Below are 19,494 nucleotides of genomic sequence, written 5' to 3' on the forward strand. Positions count from 1 at the left end.
TCAAAAATTAAAAGCTATGCGCTAAAGGTGCAGACTGGTCGGCCAAGCACTTGCCTAGCGTGCATGAAGCTCTGGATTCTTTCTCCAACACTGAGTAAACTAGGCATGCTACTACATGCCTGTGATCCCACCAGTGTAGAGGTGCAAGGGTCACAAGTTCAAGGCCACTGTCAGTGACATCCCAAACTCAAGACCAGCTGGAGTAAATGAAACTTAGTCAAAGAAAGGGAGAGAGAGGGGAAGAGGATAAAGGAGAGACGTGAGGTGAGAGACATGGGGAGAAAAACAGACTAGGTATGTAGTTTTCCGTAAGCGTTTAGTGTGGTCACATGCTTCTCTCTGGGTCAGCAGTTGCCGAGTTCACAGATAAGTTACAGAGTGAACCCCCAGCACCTTTGAGACCCCCCTTCTACTCAAAGACCTATAGAATTATGAGACTTGGAAAATATACTGGATGAGTACAATAATCCAAAACAGTATCTCAAAATGTCTCAAAAACGACGAAGCAGCAAAAGCTTAAATGCTAGTAATGGCTGTCTAGAGTGTCTTAGCTCCCTGCGCACCTGTCCCGGTGCTGGCCAGTGAGCCTGGCCAGCACGATCTGCGCTATGGCCTCCCATGCCTTTTCTCTTGGGTATTGGCAGAGCGCTAAGGGATTGGGATGGATGGAGCACACCACTTCTAAAACCGAGAGCTCAATAGGCCAAAATATACAGCTTTTGTAGCTGGAAATAGGAAAATTAGTTAACACCTTTCCTACGTTAAGGTCTAATTGGATTCAGACAAGGGCCGGTACGGAACAGAGGGGCCCCGGGTGAGACACGTGAAATCACCACGACGTAACAAGATTCAGTTTGGTTTGTCCGCTGTCATTTCTCATTATCATCTCTTTCTGGAGAACGGATTCATGTTGTGCCGTTTTCTGTTCTTGTTACAGTCTTTGTCACATGAATAAGATATCAGGATGTTAATGTCTGCCGCTCACGGTGCAGTATCTGTGCGTGAGGGCACGGCACAGCCACGCTGACCTTTGTAATATTATGGACTCTGATTGGTGGTTCGCCTCACCTCCTTCCTACAAGTTAATAAGGCTGTAAAAAGGAAGAGAACAGAAATGGCCAGCCAGTCAAATTATAGAATATTGAAAAGGTCAGAGCGGCACTGCACAGAGGAAAAAATTATGGAATATATGGTGCATTAAAATTTTTGTGACAATGAACATTACGAGAATGAGAAAAGATACCCACTTACATGATTTCAATCAAGAGAATCCCATAGGACAGTGTCCCAGGACAATAACCGTCTTTACATCCTGAATCTGATGTGCAAAAATACCCACTTACACTGGGTCTCACTTAACAAAATAATTGCATAGAAAATATCCTGCTATTATACAAATAAGAGTATGGAAGTTTTCTCCCTAGAAAACATCAATGGTCCATGCTAGGAGCAGCAGGTGAACCTGTTGGTCTGCTGTTAAACCTGGTGACACAGATTTTAGCTGTCTCCTCCTCCTCCTCCTCCTCCTCCTCCTCCTCCTCCCTCCTCCTCTCCTCTCTCTCTCTCTCTCTCTCTCTCTCTCTCTCTCTCTCCCTCCTCCCCTCCTCTCCTCTCTCCCTCCCTCCCCCTCTCTGAAATAAAAATAGAAAGACAGAACTAGATGATTTAATACGTCTAAGGATTCCTCAAAATCTGAAATATCCTGAAGTAGCTAGAGCCATTTATCTTAAAAGACTGATTGATTTTCATTTTTATGTATATAAATATTTTGCCTCTATGTATATCTGTATACTGTGTCTGTACCTTCACCTAACCCAGGAGATTAGAAAAGGGTGTCACATCCCTAGGAACTAGTTACAAAGACAGTTACTAGCCACACTTTTTTTTCTTTAATGATGTGACTTGGGGGCTGAGAAATGGTCAGTGATCAAGAGTGCGCACTGCCCTTCCAGGGGACCTGAATCCAGTTCCCAGTGCCCTCCTAGAGGAGTTAGGACTGCCTGCAAATCCAGCTGCGAGGAAACTGGTGACCTCTCTTGCCCCTTGCACATACATGCATATAACAGCACCAAGAACACACATACACATACAACAGTAGTAATAATAAGATGTCAGTTCTAAGATCCATATAAAACTTTGTTCCCTCCTTGTGGTATAAGAAACCTGTTTCCAGTCCCTGCACCATGAATGAAGAAACACAGGAGAAGAAAATACTAAGTCAGAAATCGTGAAGTCGCTGTCGTCATAGATACCACAGTGCAAGCTGATAACTCACTTTGAAGTTCTTTCGCGCATACATTAATATTTCTCGTACAACAGTTGTGTTAGATTTTGTAGCCTTCAAAGATAGGTCTTGTTTACATATTAGCTCTCTCTCTCTCTCTCTCTCTCTCTCTCTCTCTCTGTGTGTGTGTGTGTGTGTGTGTGTGTGTGTGTGTGAAATGTTTATATACTATACTCTTTCTTTATATAGCTAATTTACTAACAGAATAAACATTTTATAGCCTACATCCAGAGTCAAAAGCTTTTCTACTTAGGAGACCACGTGTGGTCCAGCTACTTTTAGAAGCAGAGGAAATGAACTGTGATCGTTACTGTAAGGTTAGCCTAATTGTTGGGGCTGGAGCAATGGCTCAGAAGTTCAAAGCACTGGCTGCTCTTATATAGGACCTAGGTTCAATTCCCAGTACCCATTTGGTAGTTCACAACTACCTATAACTCCAGTTCCAGGATCCAATGCCTTCTTCTGACCTTTATGGGCATCAGACACACCCATGGTACATAGGCATACCTACAAGTAATGCAGTCATACAAATAAAATAAATCTTTAAAAATAGCATAGCTACAGTACCTAATTCAGCTGTTGGTTCTCAGATCTCACCGTGTTGATGAATCATTCAGTGATTTCTGTTTCCTGTACTGATCTCCTCACTCAGTAGGTTTGAGTGGAACCCAAGCGTGTGCATATTTATGAAACAGCTCTAAGTAACTCCCGTGTGAATGAACCCTGGATTACGGCTAAAAACAGCCATTCAGGAAAGAGTTTGGCTCTCCCGACAGTCCTGCAGTCCAGTGCTTCCTGTTAAGTTACAGCAGTGTGGATCGGAGAGGCTCTGCTAAACATCATCATGACTGGGATTCAGAGTGTGGCAAACTCTGGTTCCCAGCCCAGAAACTTACAGGGACCCACTCACCCACGATTACTCCCACAGAGCACTGGCCGAGGCAGAGCCAACAGGAAGGGAGGACTGTGATGAACCGCTTATCACCTCAGGTTCAATGGCTCCGGTCTTGAGACCGTCAGGCCCAGAGGAACCCATGTACGGGCACACAGCTCAGTCCCGAGGCGCAACCCAGAGCTGTTTGAGAAAGCGCGCCTTTATCTGGGAGTCCAGAGTCATGAAGGTGAAGGAGAAAGGAGAGCGTGGGTGGCGGGATGAAGTAGTACTTTAATATGTCGATCCACACAGGGTTTTGAACGGAGGATTTTTGAGCTTCGTGAAGAGTGGAAATCCTGGCCTTCACCCTGGGTTTTCTGAGCTGAGCCATGCCCCAGTGGAGGCACGAGGGAAGATCACACTCACTCGTCTGCACGGCTCCTGAAGATACACGTGTGCGGATTTTTTTTTTTTTTGAGCTGAGCAAAATGGTTATATAATTGCTTCCTTCTCATAATTATTGAGTAATTATATACTTCTTATAATTACTCAGTAATCATTGTTCTATAGCTAGAAACTAACGTTACAACTAATTGTATAATTACCATGTATTAATGTTGTTATATGGCAAACTTAGAGGAAAGTGGCACTTAATATATTTCTCTCTGCCATGCCGTTTTCAGAGCTTCTGACAGGGTCTCTTTTACATCTCAAAAAAAAAATTGCTTCCAACACAAATAAACAAACCCAACACAAGGAGGACACTTTTTCTCCGGTGTTTTGAGCATAGATGCTGACTCTCGTGTTCACACCTGGTTAGAAATAGGTAAAATTATGCTCTTGTGGCATAATTGTAGAATTGTGTCGGTGTTTGCCGTTCTCAGCCTTTCACATGATGTGCAAATTATACAACTTCTTTGCCAGATGGGCATCTGTCTGGGTCTCAGTAGGACAAGGTGACCTTTCTGGAATTTTACAGCTGAGCTTGTGACAACAGAAGCCTTCGTTTTAGCCATTAGTAAAAATGCTTCCAGAGAGCTTGGCACCCTGGGGCCTGGAGCTGGCCATGTCACTGTCCCGGGACAGCGACCAGACAGGACCTGCATGCTCTGTTAACAGACCTCTCCGGTATGGGGGCCACACTTTATGCTTTTGAGGAGTCCTCTTGTGGGCACCGAAGTCTCAGTGCATACAGTTGGCACTCAGCGGTCTTCAATCAGGCTATGAAGTCACAGAGAAGCCCAGAGGGTTCAAAGGGCACAATCAGAATGACACTCACTTGGAGCGAAGCCCCTAAAACTTAAAACTCTGTCGTCACGGCGTGGCATGTACTGCAGGATAGAGCTCCTATTTCCACCTGGGACTTGGCATCCCTCCATAAACTTAGAATACTTCTTTACTGAAAATAAATAGCACCTACACTCCCCAGTGTTCTAGTGCATAGACAATATTATTCTCTCTGGAATAGCCGTGCCTTTGGTTGTACCAATTTCAAGACCAAAATGACAGATTATTGTGTAGAGTCAGGATTTCTTGTGGCCAAAAGAGACACCTAACTGTGCATATGTTGTCACAGTAAAAATTTCAGCTACTTCCTTCACCTGGAAATTATTGCAAATATTTATAAATAACTTTAAGGATAATTTTGTGTGTGTTTAATCTTACCTGTCCCCCCAATGTTTCGTGAAATGGCCACACCCTAACCAGATCTCAGACTCCTGTTAGTCTTAGAATTTGAAATATTATCTGATAGAAAAATAAAACGACAGGAGATTTGTGTTGGTCACAATTGAACAACATTAGATCTTAATTGAACACCGGTAGATTTTGATGATTAGCACATAGTTAATAGTCACTCAGGAGACAGGATGCCAGGTGCATACATCTTAAGCACATGCCAGTGTTCAGCACTCCTCTTGTGGGTGTGAATTGTATGGATTATATTTCTCTTGTGGGTGTGAATTGTATGGATTATATTTCCCCCATGGGTGTGAATTGTCTGAATTACACTTGTCTTCTGGATGTGAATTGTATGAATTTTATTTGTCTTGTGGTGTGAATTATATGGATTTCATTTGTCTTGTGGTGTGAACTGCATAGATTACACTTGTTTTATGGGTATGAATTGTATGGACTACACTTGTGGGTGTGAATTATATGAATTATATTTGTCTTTTGTGTGTGAATTGTGTGGATTACACTTGTCTTGCGGGTGTGAATTGTATGGATTATATTTGTCTTGCGGGTGTGAATTGTGTGGATTACACTTGTCTTGCAGGTTTGAATTGTATGGATTATATTTCTCTTGTGGGTGTGAATTGTGTGGATTACACTTGCCTTGTGGGTGTGAATTGTATGGATTACAGCAAAACAACAGCAGCAATCTGTCGTGTGTTTTTATGGTAGTGAGAGAGCTGGGTAGATTTGTTCACAGGCAGTTAACCAGACTACATACTTTGATGAGCCGCACACAGAGAATGCTTCTTTGCTGTGTGCTATTATACACATTATGCTCAGAAGGCCAAGAATACCACATAACAGGTGGTTTTGAGCAGATATTTTATGCTGGGTGCAGGAAAGAAAGATCTCAGCTGACTTTCATGGTGGCACTGTGTGAGAATCCAGCTCACGGATAAAAGCTAGATGCTCAGAAACATCAGGTATCGTGGGAGAAGACACATTACTAAAAAAGCTAAGCACGGGTTCTAGCCCTGGGCCTCTCCAATGGTCAGCAGGCATTCTTTCCTTTGCACATTTGCAAAGACCTGTGAAAATATATCTTTATAAATGTTTTATATGTGGCCATCTCATAAAACATGAAACCAACCTGAAAAAATACTCAGGCAATTGCAGAAGATAACCCATTAAGTGCAATTTTCTCTTCAATCAGCAGGAGACAACTACACCCTTATCAGCGGCAGAAAAACCATGCACAGCAGCGAAGGAAACCGGCTCTGGGTGCTGGTGGACGGACTGGTTCCCTGCTCGAATTACACCGTACAAGTGAATGCTTCCAATAGCCAAGGGAGCGTGCTCAGTGACCGCGTCTCTGTTGAAATGCCTCCCAGCGGTGAGTGGGAAATCTTTTGTTGGCTTTCTGATTTTAACTAGAGGAGTCCCAAGAACTGAGTAGCAAGTGAACTCTGTATTTTAGAATGGAGAGGCTCAACTGTAGTTTTCCATGTTTAGGATGTTTTCTTTTGTGGAAACTCTTTATTGATATTCTTTGATTACTTTAATGAGTCTTTTTTTTTTTACTGTGTGTGTGTGTGTGTGTGTGTGTGTGTGTGTGTGTGTCTTTATACACAGGTTATCTCTGATGCCCATATCTTAGAAGCATTAGGAAATTTTTCTGTTTTTTGTTTATTTTTATTTGTTTGCTCATTTCTTCAACTTGTGAGATTTTGTTAAACCTTCTCAATGTTGACAGCATATGAGGAAGGAGACAGGAGCATCAGTACTTACTATTGGAGAATTGTGGAAAGGTACAACCCCTTTTAGAACATATTGACAATGTCAGTTTAAAGATATAGGTCTTCTTGTAAGGGGCATGGAGTGGCTATTACAGTCAGACTCTCATTCACAGACAACGTAAACACTTCATCCCAGCATTTACTCTACCCCCTTCCTATGTGAAATCCAATGCATTCTGAGTAGGTTTATTTTAAATATTTTTATCCAAAATTGGCGCAGTTTGGAACAGCCATACTTATTGATCTTAGATGTGCAGTCAGCTCCATCCCACGCCCTGACTACCTGTGAGGTCTGAGAGCTAAAATGAAATCTCCCGCCTCGGTTCGGTATTCATAGATCCTGAACAGAAAGCAGGTTCAAAGTAACGAGACATCCAATTGAGGCTGGGGAATGTGAGCTTTCAGAAAATGCAGCGGGAGAATGACCAAGGAGATCTCGTCTGCCCTGCAGCCAACTTCCTGGCACGGAAGAAGCTTGGTCAGCTGTGTGTCCCTTTTACAGCATGCGTTCTGACTTAGATCATTCTCGGTTTATGGCAACGTAGTTTGAATTCCCAAGGCACTGATTCTATCCATGGTCCGTGGCGTAGTTAGGCCTGTGTGGTGTGGTAAGTTCTTGTCTGTATGTGATGACAACTCAGTTAAAACAGCACAGGCTTGCTGCTCACGCAGTACTCACACGAGGGTGTGTCTGTTAACGAAAGGATCAATGTAACTGAAATAGGAGAACTAATACATCATTGCTTTAGGAGGGGTGGGGCAGAGCTGAGGCCCACTGGGAACTGAGGCTCCTAACTGGTTTAGGGCAACTGGGATCAGTGTAACCACTGAAAGTAAGTACCCAGAGGAAGATGTGGAAGGTGACCCTTCACCCAAAGAGGAAGCAGCATCTTTGGAGCATTGGCCATGTCTGTGCCGCCACCAGGACTTCCTTTCTCCCGTCGTTGTTAGATTGTTGCTGATCACAATTAGGAAACTCACTGCTTTGAAATGATCTCTTTTATGACCTTGTGGCAGTTTAAAGGTGACACCTCATTGATTAAATAGGTTTTAGTTCATGCTTCCTTTTACTTAATGAGCTGAAAACAGATTATCATGATTTACACATAAAAAGTCCCGCTGAAAAGCATGTGGCATTCGGTAGAATATGTGTGTTTAAGTAGAATTAAATTAGTGCCGAGAGTTATTAAAGAAGTCTTGCATGCCTTCCAGAGAGCCCAGCTTCATACCGAAATGGGCAGGAAATGAAGCAGCAGGCAGGAGGGAGCCAACTGGCAGAGGTGCTGCTGTGTACTCCTCGCTTTCGTGGTGTTTGCCTAGTCCAGCCACCCCCGCCTTTGCTTTCCTCTCCCAGGTCCACCCTGTGGTGATACTGAGTTTCCAGGGTCTTTCTATGCTGGGAAATGTGAGGTTTGAAACAAAGTAGCCTTAGCTATGGTTTGTTTTCAGATACATGAAAGGCGCCATTATAGAAAGTTTGGGGGTTGGGAGGGAAGCGGATGGTTTTCCTTTACCTAGTGTTTGCCATCAAATATTACCTGGGGAGGTGGGATGGCTCAGCAGGTGAAAGGAAGGGAAGTGCCACTGGTTTTCCTTTACGTAATGTTTCCTATTAAATATTACCTGGTGGGCAGGGCTGGAAGAGTGGCTCAGCACGTGAGAGTGCTTAGTGCAGAACTGTGTTTGAATAGTCAGCTCCTGTGTAAAAGCTGGGCGTGACCGCATGCTGAAAACCTCAGTGCCTGGGATGTCGAACGGGAGACAGTAGGTACTTCTGTCTAACCGACCTCTCACCCTAGTACTACAGAGTGAGATCAAAGCTCAGAAAACGGTTCCAACTCAGGGAACTAAAGGGGAGAAGGTTGTAGCAAGATGCCAATGTTCTCTTCTTGTTTCCACAGAAGCCCTTGGGTACAGAAACACTTTCAAAGCATACATACACACATATCACACATGCATATACACACATAAATACACACACACCCCACACGCACATGCCACACATGTATATACACATACCACACACTCACATGCACACACACACACACACATACACACACACACACACATACACACACACACACACACACACACATACACACACATACATACACACATACACACACATACACACACACATACACACACATACACACACACACACACATACACACACATACATACACACATATACACTGCATACATACACATATACACACACCACACACACATGCACACACACACACACATGCACACACACTACACACACCCACATACACACACCATATGCACCACATACCACACACACACTCACATGCACACATACCACATACGTACACATACCACACACCACATACATCATACACCATATACATACAGCACATGCACCACACACCACACACACAGCCCACTCAGCCCACACACTACATACCACACAGCACACATGCCTACATGAATAAATTCACCTATTTCATCAGTTCATCAGTATGCTATCTCTTGCCGACCTAGTCTGAGATTCAGTCCACAGCACAGAATACACTCACGTGTATTGAAGTCATCTGTTTAATTTGACCATCTCAGGTTTGCTGATAAGATCCTACATAGCAGGGACTGGGCCCTGTTCATTTTTATCTTCGGTTCCTAAATCAGACTTGGCACGAGGTAGGTGTGTGATGAATAATTGGTGAGAGCATGAATAAGTTGGTCAGGTCAGCTTAACAAGGGGCTGAGGAGACGGCTCATGGGAACCTGCTTATTATGCCTCATGAAGGGCTGAATTCAGAACCCCAGCACACAGACTAGTCCCCGTAGCTTTCAATGTCTGTCACCCCAGAACTGTAGGGGGTTAAGACCAGAAGATTGTTGTAGATGATTTGCCACCAGGCAGTTTAACCAGAACGGCTAAAGAAATTCAGCCAGAGACCATGAAGGACACGTGGCATCCCCTTGTGTATATGTATATGCACCTGCACACACATAGGCATGTACTGCATACACACCCTTAGATAAATAGCTAAATAACCATTAAGCTGTTGGGTTATCATTTCTCAGTTTCTCACAGACCTAGTCACCACCTGATGACCTTTATGTGATAGTCATCTGCAAAGCTGTGACCTCCTCTGTGCACAGTTGTGACCTCCTGTGTGCATACCTGTGACCTCCTGAGTGCACACCTGTGACCTCCTCTGTGCACAGCTGTGACCTCCTGTGTGCATACCTGTGATCTCCTGTGTGCATACCTGTGGCCTCCTGAGTGCACACCTGTGACCTCCTGTGTGCATACCTGTGACCTCCTACGTGCACACCTGTGACCTCCTCTGTGCACAGCTGTGACCTCCTCTGTGTACACCTGTGACCTCCTCTGTAAACAGCTGTGACCTCCTCTGTGCAACACTGTAACCTCCTCTGTGTACACCTGTGACCTCCTCTGTGCAACACTGTAACCTCCTCTGTGTACAGCTGTGACCTCCTCTGCACACAGTTCTCCAGTGGAGAAAGCTCTCCATGTAAATCTAGCTGCAGTCTGACCAGAGAATTAATGTAGGAAACAGCTCCACATTTCATGAGCTCAGTTACATTTTCTCCAATGAGTATAAGATGAATACGCCTTAGCTTATGCAGGAATCTAGACAAAGGAGACAAGGGCATGCAGTATGAAGAATTTTAAATGCCAGGCTGGAAAAATGGCTCCGTACTTATGAGTGCAAACCGCTCTTTCAGAGACCCTTTCAGAGTTTCGTTCCCAGCACGTGTGTCGGGTGACTCACAATTACCTGTAACTCAAAGTCCAAAGAATCTCATGTCCCTTGTTGGATACTTCCAGCATTGTGTGTGACACACACACACACACACGCACACACACACACGCACACACACACACAGGCGCGCGCGCGCATACACTCACACACTCACACATACACTCACACACTCACACACACTCACTCACGCACAAACACTCACACACCCTCACATACACACTCACACACACACATACACACACACACACACTCACACATACTCACACATACACACCCACACACACTCACACATACACACTTACACACACACACACACACTCACACACACACTTTGAGACATCTCTTCTGCTGGTATCCTACTCTCTCTTGCTGATAGGAGAACGATAACACATAAATAACAGATACAAGGCTGGAGAGCCGATTTGGTGGATCAAACATTTGCTTCACAAGCATGAGGACCTGATCCAATCTCCAGAACGATGTGTTAACGGGTACGAGACCTCACACTCAGAAAGCCAGCACTGGGGAGCAGAGCTGCCGGACAGCCTAGCCTGAGTTCAAGGGCTCCAGGTTCAGAGAGAGACCCCATCTCTAGACATAAGGAGGGACATGATCAAGGAAGATGCCTTATGTCAGCCTATGGCTTGCACATGTACACGCACACACATGCAGACACATGAACAGAGACACACACATACACGCAAGGGAAATCTGATGAACCCATGTTATCTAAACTTAGGAATGGAACACAATGATTGCTACTGAGAGCGAAGTATGTTGATTAATGGTGTCAATCCCTAAAATGGCCTTTGTACGTAAAAACAAAACAAAACAAAACAAAAAAAACAACAAAAAAACCAAAAAAACAGAAAAAAAACATTAATTTTTAGTATTTAGGATCTTTATGAAGTATATCTTGCTTTTCATCCATGGAACACAGCCCCACCTTCCCATGCTCTCAGAATCCCAAAATCCTACAGTCACTACATTTTGTATTATTTCTAAAACATAATACTCCCACTTGGGGCTAAGATACTCTAGGAAATGAAAGATCACTTTAATCCAAGCTCTTGAATAGCATTATGGTCCAGGTTCAAGAGTTCTAGGCAAAGAGTTGAAAAAATAAAAAAGGAATCCAAATGTTAATCCATAAATATGAAACCTCCCTGTGACCTTTACCCCACCAAGGTCTGGAGTTACTAATGGGGTTAGGAATTCAGCGCTTAATGGGGCCCGGTGCATCTGTGTTTTGTATGCATGGGATTCGGTGTTCAGTTTAATAAGTGGTTGACATTGGTGATGTCCCTTAATTTGCTTAAATCTAATTGGCTCTTTTATCAGTCAAACCTGTATGGATTGGCAATTGATCAGGAGGGGTCAGCCATGACTCTGCATGTAGTTAAATGGTGGAAGCCACAGCAGCTGGATAATAAGCAGCGAAGAAACGGGTGAGCGTAGAGGAGGAGGACAAAGGAGCGCCCAAGTTTTTCGGGATCTTCAAGTTCAGAACAAAGGCATTATGGAGTGTATAAATTTTAAATACACTGTGTTTTGCCTCCAGACTTCAGCCTTTTTTTTTTTTTTTTTTTTTTTGCCAGATGAACTGGAATCTTGTCTGAAACTGTCTTTGTTACATCAAAGACCTACTCAGAAGGCAGAAAGAGACAGAGAGGTATGAAAGGGCATAGTTTAAAATGATTACTGACACCCTTCACACTGACGGGCTACAGACGGGCTATTTTTTTTTTTTATGAGTGCTTCATGGTTTTGCAGAAGGAACCACTTTCTTCCGTTTATGCACACGGCTTCGATGTAAGCATGGAAGGAACTCAGGGCCCCCTGTGCTTCTAAACTCCATCCAGTTTTCTCTGGCAACAAACAGTTGGTGATTCCAACCTTTGAGCCGATGAGGATCACAACTCAGAAGAGTCATAAAAATATATAAGGCTTGGGAAGCCACTGTGTCTGAAATGTGTTCTTTGAAAAGAGAAAAGAAAGTCCGGGAAGTGGCTACTGGTGGATCCGCCTCAAGGGTCTTTCTGTAGCTCCTCCCCATCCTTACCGCCTGACACATGTGACAGAGCGGAATCCACAGGGTTAGAGCCCACATCATAGACTGTGGAGTCGCACAGACATGGATCTAAGCCTGCGTCTTCGACTAGCTGGAGGGGATGCCATGGGCAAATGCCCCACATACCTGCACCTCATCCCCAGTTTCCACCTCCATGGATTGGGCTGGCTGAAGATTCCACCCCGACAGAATCCCATCTGATAGAATTGTGTTTCTTGGCAGTGTTTCAGTTAGTGACCATTCCTGCACTGCTCTGCTGTCCTATGTAGGATATGTATGTGGGCATCAGACAGATAAAAATACTTGTACTGTCTATCCTGCCTTTATTCTTATCTTTTTAGGTTCATTTATTTATTTATTATGTGTATCCATGTTTTACTTGCAAGGGTATATGTGTATCTCGTGCATGGCAGGTCTAGTGTCAACAGAGATCAGAAGAAGGTAACAAATCCCGTAGAACAGAAGTAATGGCTTCTTTTGAATGCTGCATGGGTGCTCAGAACAGAACCAGGGTCCTCTGCAAAAGCAGTACATCCTCTTAATTCCTGAGTCATCTCTCCGGCCCATGTCTTTTCTGTGTCAAATGAATGGTGATTAGGCACGCAAAATGTTAAAAACACAGCTCATTGCACTTTTCCTTGTAGGAAATAAGAGGATTGTTCTTACCAGCAAAACTAATATGGGCTTTTCCTTTTATTATAAATATCAAGAAATCTAGATCAATAAAATGGTGTTTAAAATGGGTATAGCACAGGGCCAGCGAGACGGCTGAGCAGGTGAAGGCACTTAGCCTCCCCAGCCTGACAAGCTGAGGAGAGCAAGCCTAGAACCCACGTAAGAAGCAGGATGCAGGAGAACATCTACATCTCAGACCACCTTAGCAAGATGGGGGTGTAGAATCTGCCAGAAACTCACAGGCCAGCCAGCCTGGAGCACTAGCTTGCACATGCAGTACAGGAACAGAAGCAACAAGAGAGACCCTACCTCAAAAAAGAATCGACTCCTGCAAACTGTCCTCCGACCAGCCAGCATGTGCCCACACACACAGACACAATAAATAAATCGTTTATGACTCAGTCCTTGAAGGGGAAGGTCTGTGTTCCTTTCACATGTGGGTGATTTTTAAAAGTTTTTTTAGTTATTTCTAAAATCTGGAATCTCTTTTCGTATTTCTTTTTAGTTCTGCTAGAATATCAAACATTTATGGGCTGGGGAGGCAGGGGCAGTGTTCGATATATATATATATATGCCCAAATATATATATATATATATATATATATATATATATATATGCCCAAATGGCTGAAGTGAGGAATTTGCTGAACAGGTGAACAGTGCACCATGCTGTGGTCATTATGACTTGTACAACAGTCTTTTTTTTTTTTTTTTTGCTCTCTCTTTTACTTGGATAATCATTTTTCAGGGTTTAAAATTAGATTGAAGCCATCTAAATTATTGCTCTTCCTCTTGTCAATTTTGTCATTGCGGCATAAAGCAAACAGCATTAACCCTTGAAGTCTCTGTATGTCTAATTCTTTGTTTTAACCATATTTTCAGTGAGTTATTGCAACCAAGAGTTTGAGAGGCCATTGAGAAGAGCAGTTAAAACAGGACATGCACTGTGTACATGAGTGCATAGTGATATTACATGTGATAAGGTTTACACAGAGCCAGTATGACTAATGCTAATATTCCGTGCGGCTAAATAGTTACCAGAAGTTTTACATGGAGCCAGGCTGCTTTCTTAGGGTGATAATGTGTCATTTATAAGTGTGGGATCCTTATTCCAAACACGATACCTTTAGTGCATAGTTCGTGAACCCACTTTTAAGGTCAATGCAGAACAAGGGGCGGGAGAGGTGGGTCAGCTGCTAAGAATGCTTGCTGTGCTTTCCGAGGTCCAAAGTGCCACATTGTGAGGCACACAACCACCTGTGACTCCTGCTCCATGGACTGTAACACCTTCTTTTGGCTTTGACTTCCATGGACAATGCACACACCTGTGATTGCACATAGGCACGTGCACACACACAAGCACACACATACACACGCGCACACACATGCACACATACATACACTCACACACACATGCACACACATACACACTCACACACACTCATGCACATGCACACACACACTCACACACGCTCGTGCACGCACGTACACGTTCAAAAATAAAAATAAAGTCTTTAGAAGGGAAACAGAAATTAAACGATAATTAAGGCGAATCTAATCACAAGATTTTCTTACCTGTTCCACAACCTCACACAGTTCTGACAGGATAGTTTGACTAAGTCCTAATTTTACATTGCATAAAACAATTTTTGTAGAAACAAATCTCCACTGTCCTCATCATTTAGGTGATATTTGATTAAGTTATAAAATGACACTCAGGAGCACAGCCGATATTAACACGTTTGGTAAAGTAAAACTGCCGCACCATGAATGTGGACTTCTATTGGTATCAGTGGAGTTTTGCCTTTGAGCTCAAAAGATAATTAGATATCCCTCTCCATGCATTGCAGAAGAAACGGGAAGCATGTATTAACCAAGAAAATCAGTTAGGAAGCGGGAATGAGAAGATCATCTGCTAGTTAAGAGAAGGAAGTGAGCTGACGGTGTGCGGACACTGCTCTCAGGGCACCCACCCTCCAGGAGATCAGGAAAATTCCAGGAAGCTCTTAGCTCAGGCCATGGAAAGTCATGGCTCTGCCTTGGAAGAAAAAGGAAACCATAGATATTTCCTTTCAGTTGACCAAGACCTGAGTCTGCGACTCTAAATATAATGTGCTCATGTGAACCTCTTTTCCCCTTCACTTACAAAATTGCATTTGCTTGTTTATATTTATGTGAAGGTTTCACGTGCAATGGCACGTTTGTGGAGATCAGGGGACAGCGCTGCTGTGAATCTCTGTCCACCACGCGGTACCAGGAGGAGATGCAAACAGTCAGACCTGGTGGCCACCCACTCCCCTCCTTTGCTTTTTTAAAGGAAAGATTGGGATTTTGTTTTCTACGTTTTAATTTCAGACCGAACCTCATTCTAAGGCCGGGAAGCAGACTGTAGGTCTGCAGCCCTCTTGACCACCTGGTTTATTTCACGGAGCCACAACAATGCCAGCCTAAGGACCTGCGTGCCTATTGGCCTTTCTTCATTATAGGATAGATAACGTACTACTTAAAAAAATGATAAAACCAATAGTTTCCCGAAAGGTAGGACTTCCCTTTCCCTGATCAAAGAGCTCCTTGGCTTGCATTTGGTGGCGTTCTCTTTCTGATACCCATCCACCCACCTTGATTTATTTGCAAGATTTAAGTAGAGGCTGGATGCATGCAAACATGCAAAGGGACATGGTATGTCTAAAGGCTGGAAGAGTGCGAAGAGATAGAAATAAAAACATAAATGAACAGAGAGATCTAAAGAGCGGGCCAGTATGGTGGGTTACGGTGTTCAGAGGGCACAAGGAAGGGTGAGATTCACTGCCCTTGCATAATATAAGAGCCTCAGTGAAGATGTAGGAAAGAGTTGGTGTTTTCTAAAACAACGCTCTCCCACATAAACAGATGGCTCGTCCTTCCCTCCAGTATATTAAAAAATCCACACAATTTATATTACACCCGGTTCTTATGAATCTTCAGAATAGTTGTGCATTAATGCTTTCCTTCTGTGTATATCTTCCAAACGTGCTGCCATTTTTTTTCCCCTTCCCGGGAGAAAAAGAAAAAAAGAAAAAACTCAACTCACAGAAAGGTAATAAAGTGCATGAACTCAGCCAATAAAATGCATTTAAATTCTTAATAAAACAGTGTGCAAAACACACACTACCCCACCTAACCTTATTCATGGTCTCTCCTAAGTGTTTAACTGGAGTACAGCCATGGTGTTTGCGTCTGTTTTAAATATGTTCTCACACACAAATTCTTATCTTTGTTTTTCTACAGTGGATAGTTTCCGATGTGGTCCCTGTGGGTGTGTGTCTGTGTCTGTGCACACGCTCCCATGCACATTTATAAAATTAAGTGTCCTGAGCCAAAGAAAGGGGTGTATCTCCCCTTACAGTTTGCGAAGTTTCCTTTACTTTTTATGCTGATAGTCTTGGCAGTGAACTTGCTGCTTATAAAAACACTTTAGGATAGGCACAAACTTCTGAGCCACGAAGAAGAAGGAAGGAAACTTTGATGTGCACTTACCAAGCACCCAACAAGCCTCCAGCCAAGAGCTGGTAGCCCTGAACATTTGCATAGCACTCTCCTGTGGTTTACATAGACATACACGCCCCCACACACACAATTAAGGACTATCTTTAGAGCATCCCGGGGCAAGGCAAAGAGACTGAAAAAAATAATTAAATGAAAATCACATTTCTCCTGCTTTACCAAGGGAGAAATACGGGAGGTATTGCCTCTCCCAGTTTCATTGATATTAAAAATCATATTTTTAAAAGGAGGAAGTACAATTCTCCTGTCTGCATTTCATCTTAGAAGAAAGGTTCTTCTTTAACTTTAAGGTTAGAAAAAAATCATGTCGATGTGACGGCTCCACTGTTTAAATGCTGCTTGAAATTTTATTTGAATTCTTAGAATGCCCTGAAGAAATGTTGCCTTTATTTCTTGGAAAATAATATTATTCTTTTCTTTTCTTCTTCGTCTTCACAGAGCAACGCACTATCTGGCTTGCATAAAGTCCTGTGAGCATTTTCTCACCAGTATACACACTCTAACAAACTGGGGCAATCTGTAATAAGGCTGAGACGTTTCAAGGACTCTTTCCCATTTCTTCATTAACAGCATAAACAGTAAAACGTTCCCTTTTGTTAGCTCCATAAATGGGAAAGACCACTCAGACCCAGAGTTTCTAGAGTCCATTCCTAATGCGAAGTCGACCATAGTGGGCGTTCCTTCCGACCGCTGTGCTACTCTGATTACAAACTAATTGGTACAAAGGAAACTTCAATGTGCAGGTGGCAACTGTCCAACCAAAAAATTGAAAGCGTGGAGAGCAGACTTTCCTGAGAGATGGGCTGACTGATGCGGGGAGCCACACCTGGTCCTCACACTTCAGTGACTGCTTTAGGGGCTTTGCACTGACTTCCGTTCTTATTGTAATGGATGATGTCTTATCTGGCAGAAAACAGAATCGTGGAAAAGAGAAAAAAAATGGCGGAACCGTGATGGTTACAGAGAGGATTCAGAGCTGGTCTTCTCCCTCCATGTCTCAGCATGTGCGCATGTGCAAAATAGGCTCACATGCTGGGTCTCTAGGCTCACGATAGCCCACCTGATCTGTGGCTCCCCTTCAGTTTCCAGTTATCCGGGGTCACCTGGGGTCTGAATTGTTACATAGAAAGTTCCAGAAGTAAACAATTAATGGGTTTTAAACCGCGTGGTCTTCTGACCAGCACGTTAAAGCTTCATGCCGCCTCATGCCATCTATGGGTCCAGGGTTTCCATGAAGTATATATTGCTCTCAGTTGCTGTTCTCTTACTACCATCTCAGTTACCAGATCAACTGTCCCATTCTCGCGGGGCTTGCGTTCACTTCACCCATATTTTACTCAAGGTACAAGAGTAGGGTTATTGATAATTAGGATATGCAGCAGCAAAGCTGTAATGAGAGATATTATTAGCTTAATGTGTAAAGAAAAAAAAGAAGTTACGTGCTGAGAGTGCTAAATCTATGACAAGAATAACCAGTGAAAGACAATTGGAAAGACAGAAATTCTTGCAGTCTTGCTGTATGTTGCCATATGTTGGTTTGCCCTCCCTGACTTTAACTTACACACTCAGCTTTGTGGTACAGATAAAGCAAGCATTGTTATACGAGTCCTGTAGTCTGTGGTTTTAGTTCTCTCCTGGTGTGTCTCAGTCCTGTTGCTCTCAGTGAGGAAGGGTGACAGTATCACGTCCTCGGGGAATGACAGTGGCTGCTTGTTTTTCATTCTTACACAACCTGCCTTCATTTTTCCTGTGACCATATGGGTCTCGTTTTCCTCTCAGAAAGATGACTCCTCCAGGGTTCAGAACATGGCCTACACTTCCTTGTTTCTTGCTGTTCACATTCCATTTCCCTCCCCACAGAGGCATGCCTTAAATCACAGCCAGTGGTTTCTGGGAAGGGAAGCAAGGCATGGCAGCCAGGAACTAAGTGACCTCAGGTGGCAGCAAGAACAGACTCCCTGGAAGCAGGCTTCAGTGAGACAGCTCATTTTGATGGGGCTGGAGGGAAAAATAAAAGGCTATCTAAACCTTTGGGAAGTGGGTAAGGGCTTTAGGGTAGGTGGACAGCATTGGCAGGGCCAGGGTGCTTGGGATGTCTCATTTGCATAAGGAGGAATTCCAGGTGCTGCTGGACATTACCTTATAAGGGAAGAGGAATTCTAACCTGGCTACTGGGCAACATGACCTCCTCCAGTGGACAAACATGGAGTTACAGAGAGGCATGCAGGCCAGGGGTAGGGGAGCAATTGACTCCTGCCAATCTCAGAATGAGATTTCCCAGATTTGAACACATCCTTGACCCCACTCTTACTTCAGACCTGCTCCCCAGTCCCATGGCTCCCTGGCCCCACATCTTCTGATAAGTGATATTTGCTTCATCAAAGCCATGAAAGGATATCATTCAGTCACCCGAGAGACATGCCATGTCACATACTTAAACCTCAGACTATATGAATGGCCAGCTATTGTCCTGGGAATGGTCTGAAAATGTAGCCAGCACTGGAGAAAGCAGGGTGGGTCAGAGAAAAGCTACCGAGGATGGTAGATATCTAACGGCATCATTCCTAAGTTAACATAACTGCTACAACTCCCTTTAGTAAATTGGTCTCTGGTCATTTACACTAGTCATAAATTGCTGGAATAAACTAGTCTCTGGACCAGCTATAAGTTTCTATACAAAGTGTCCCCGACCTAAACGTTAACTGCCTGACCACTTACCTGCTGTCTATCTACTTCTGTAAAATGCTAGCTTGCTGCAAATGTCCACAGCTGCCTTTCTGTATATGTCACAATTGTGGGTTTTGTCTTTGAAAACT

The 19,494-nt window shown here is 43.6% G+C and overlaps 1 protein-coding gene across 1 annotated transcript in view; it reads left to right on the forward strand.

Moving 5' to 3' along the window:
* Positions 1 to 19,494, forward strand: part of Ush2a (usherin) — a 670,292-nt gene that overhangs the window by 381,275 nt on the left and 269,523 nt on the right. Inside the window, exon 37 of the mRNA XM_032915475.1 lies at positions 6,049 to 6,228. Coding sequence (XP_032771366.1) covers positions 6,049 to 6,228 — 180 coding nt within the window. The remainder of the gene's footprint in view (positions 1 to 6,048; positions 6,229 to 19,494) is intronic.

This window comes from Rattus rattus, chromosome 10, assembly GCF_011064425.1.
Source record: "Rattus rattus isolate New Zealand chromosome 10, Rrattus_CSIRO_v1, whole genome shotgun sequence".
Lineage (NCBI taxonomy): Eukaryota > Metazoa > Chordata > Mammalia > Rodentia > Muridae > Rattus > Rattus rattus.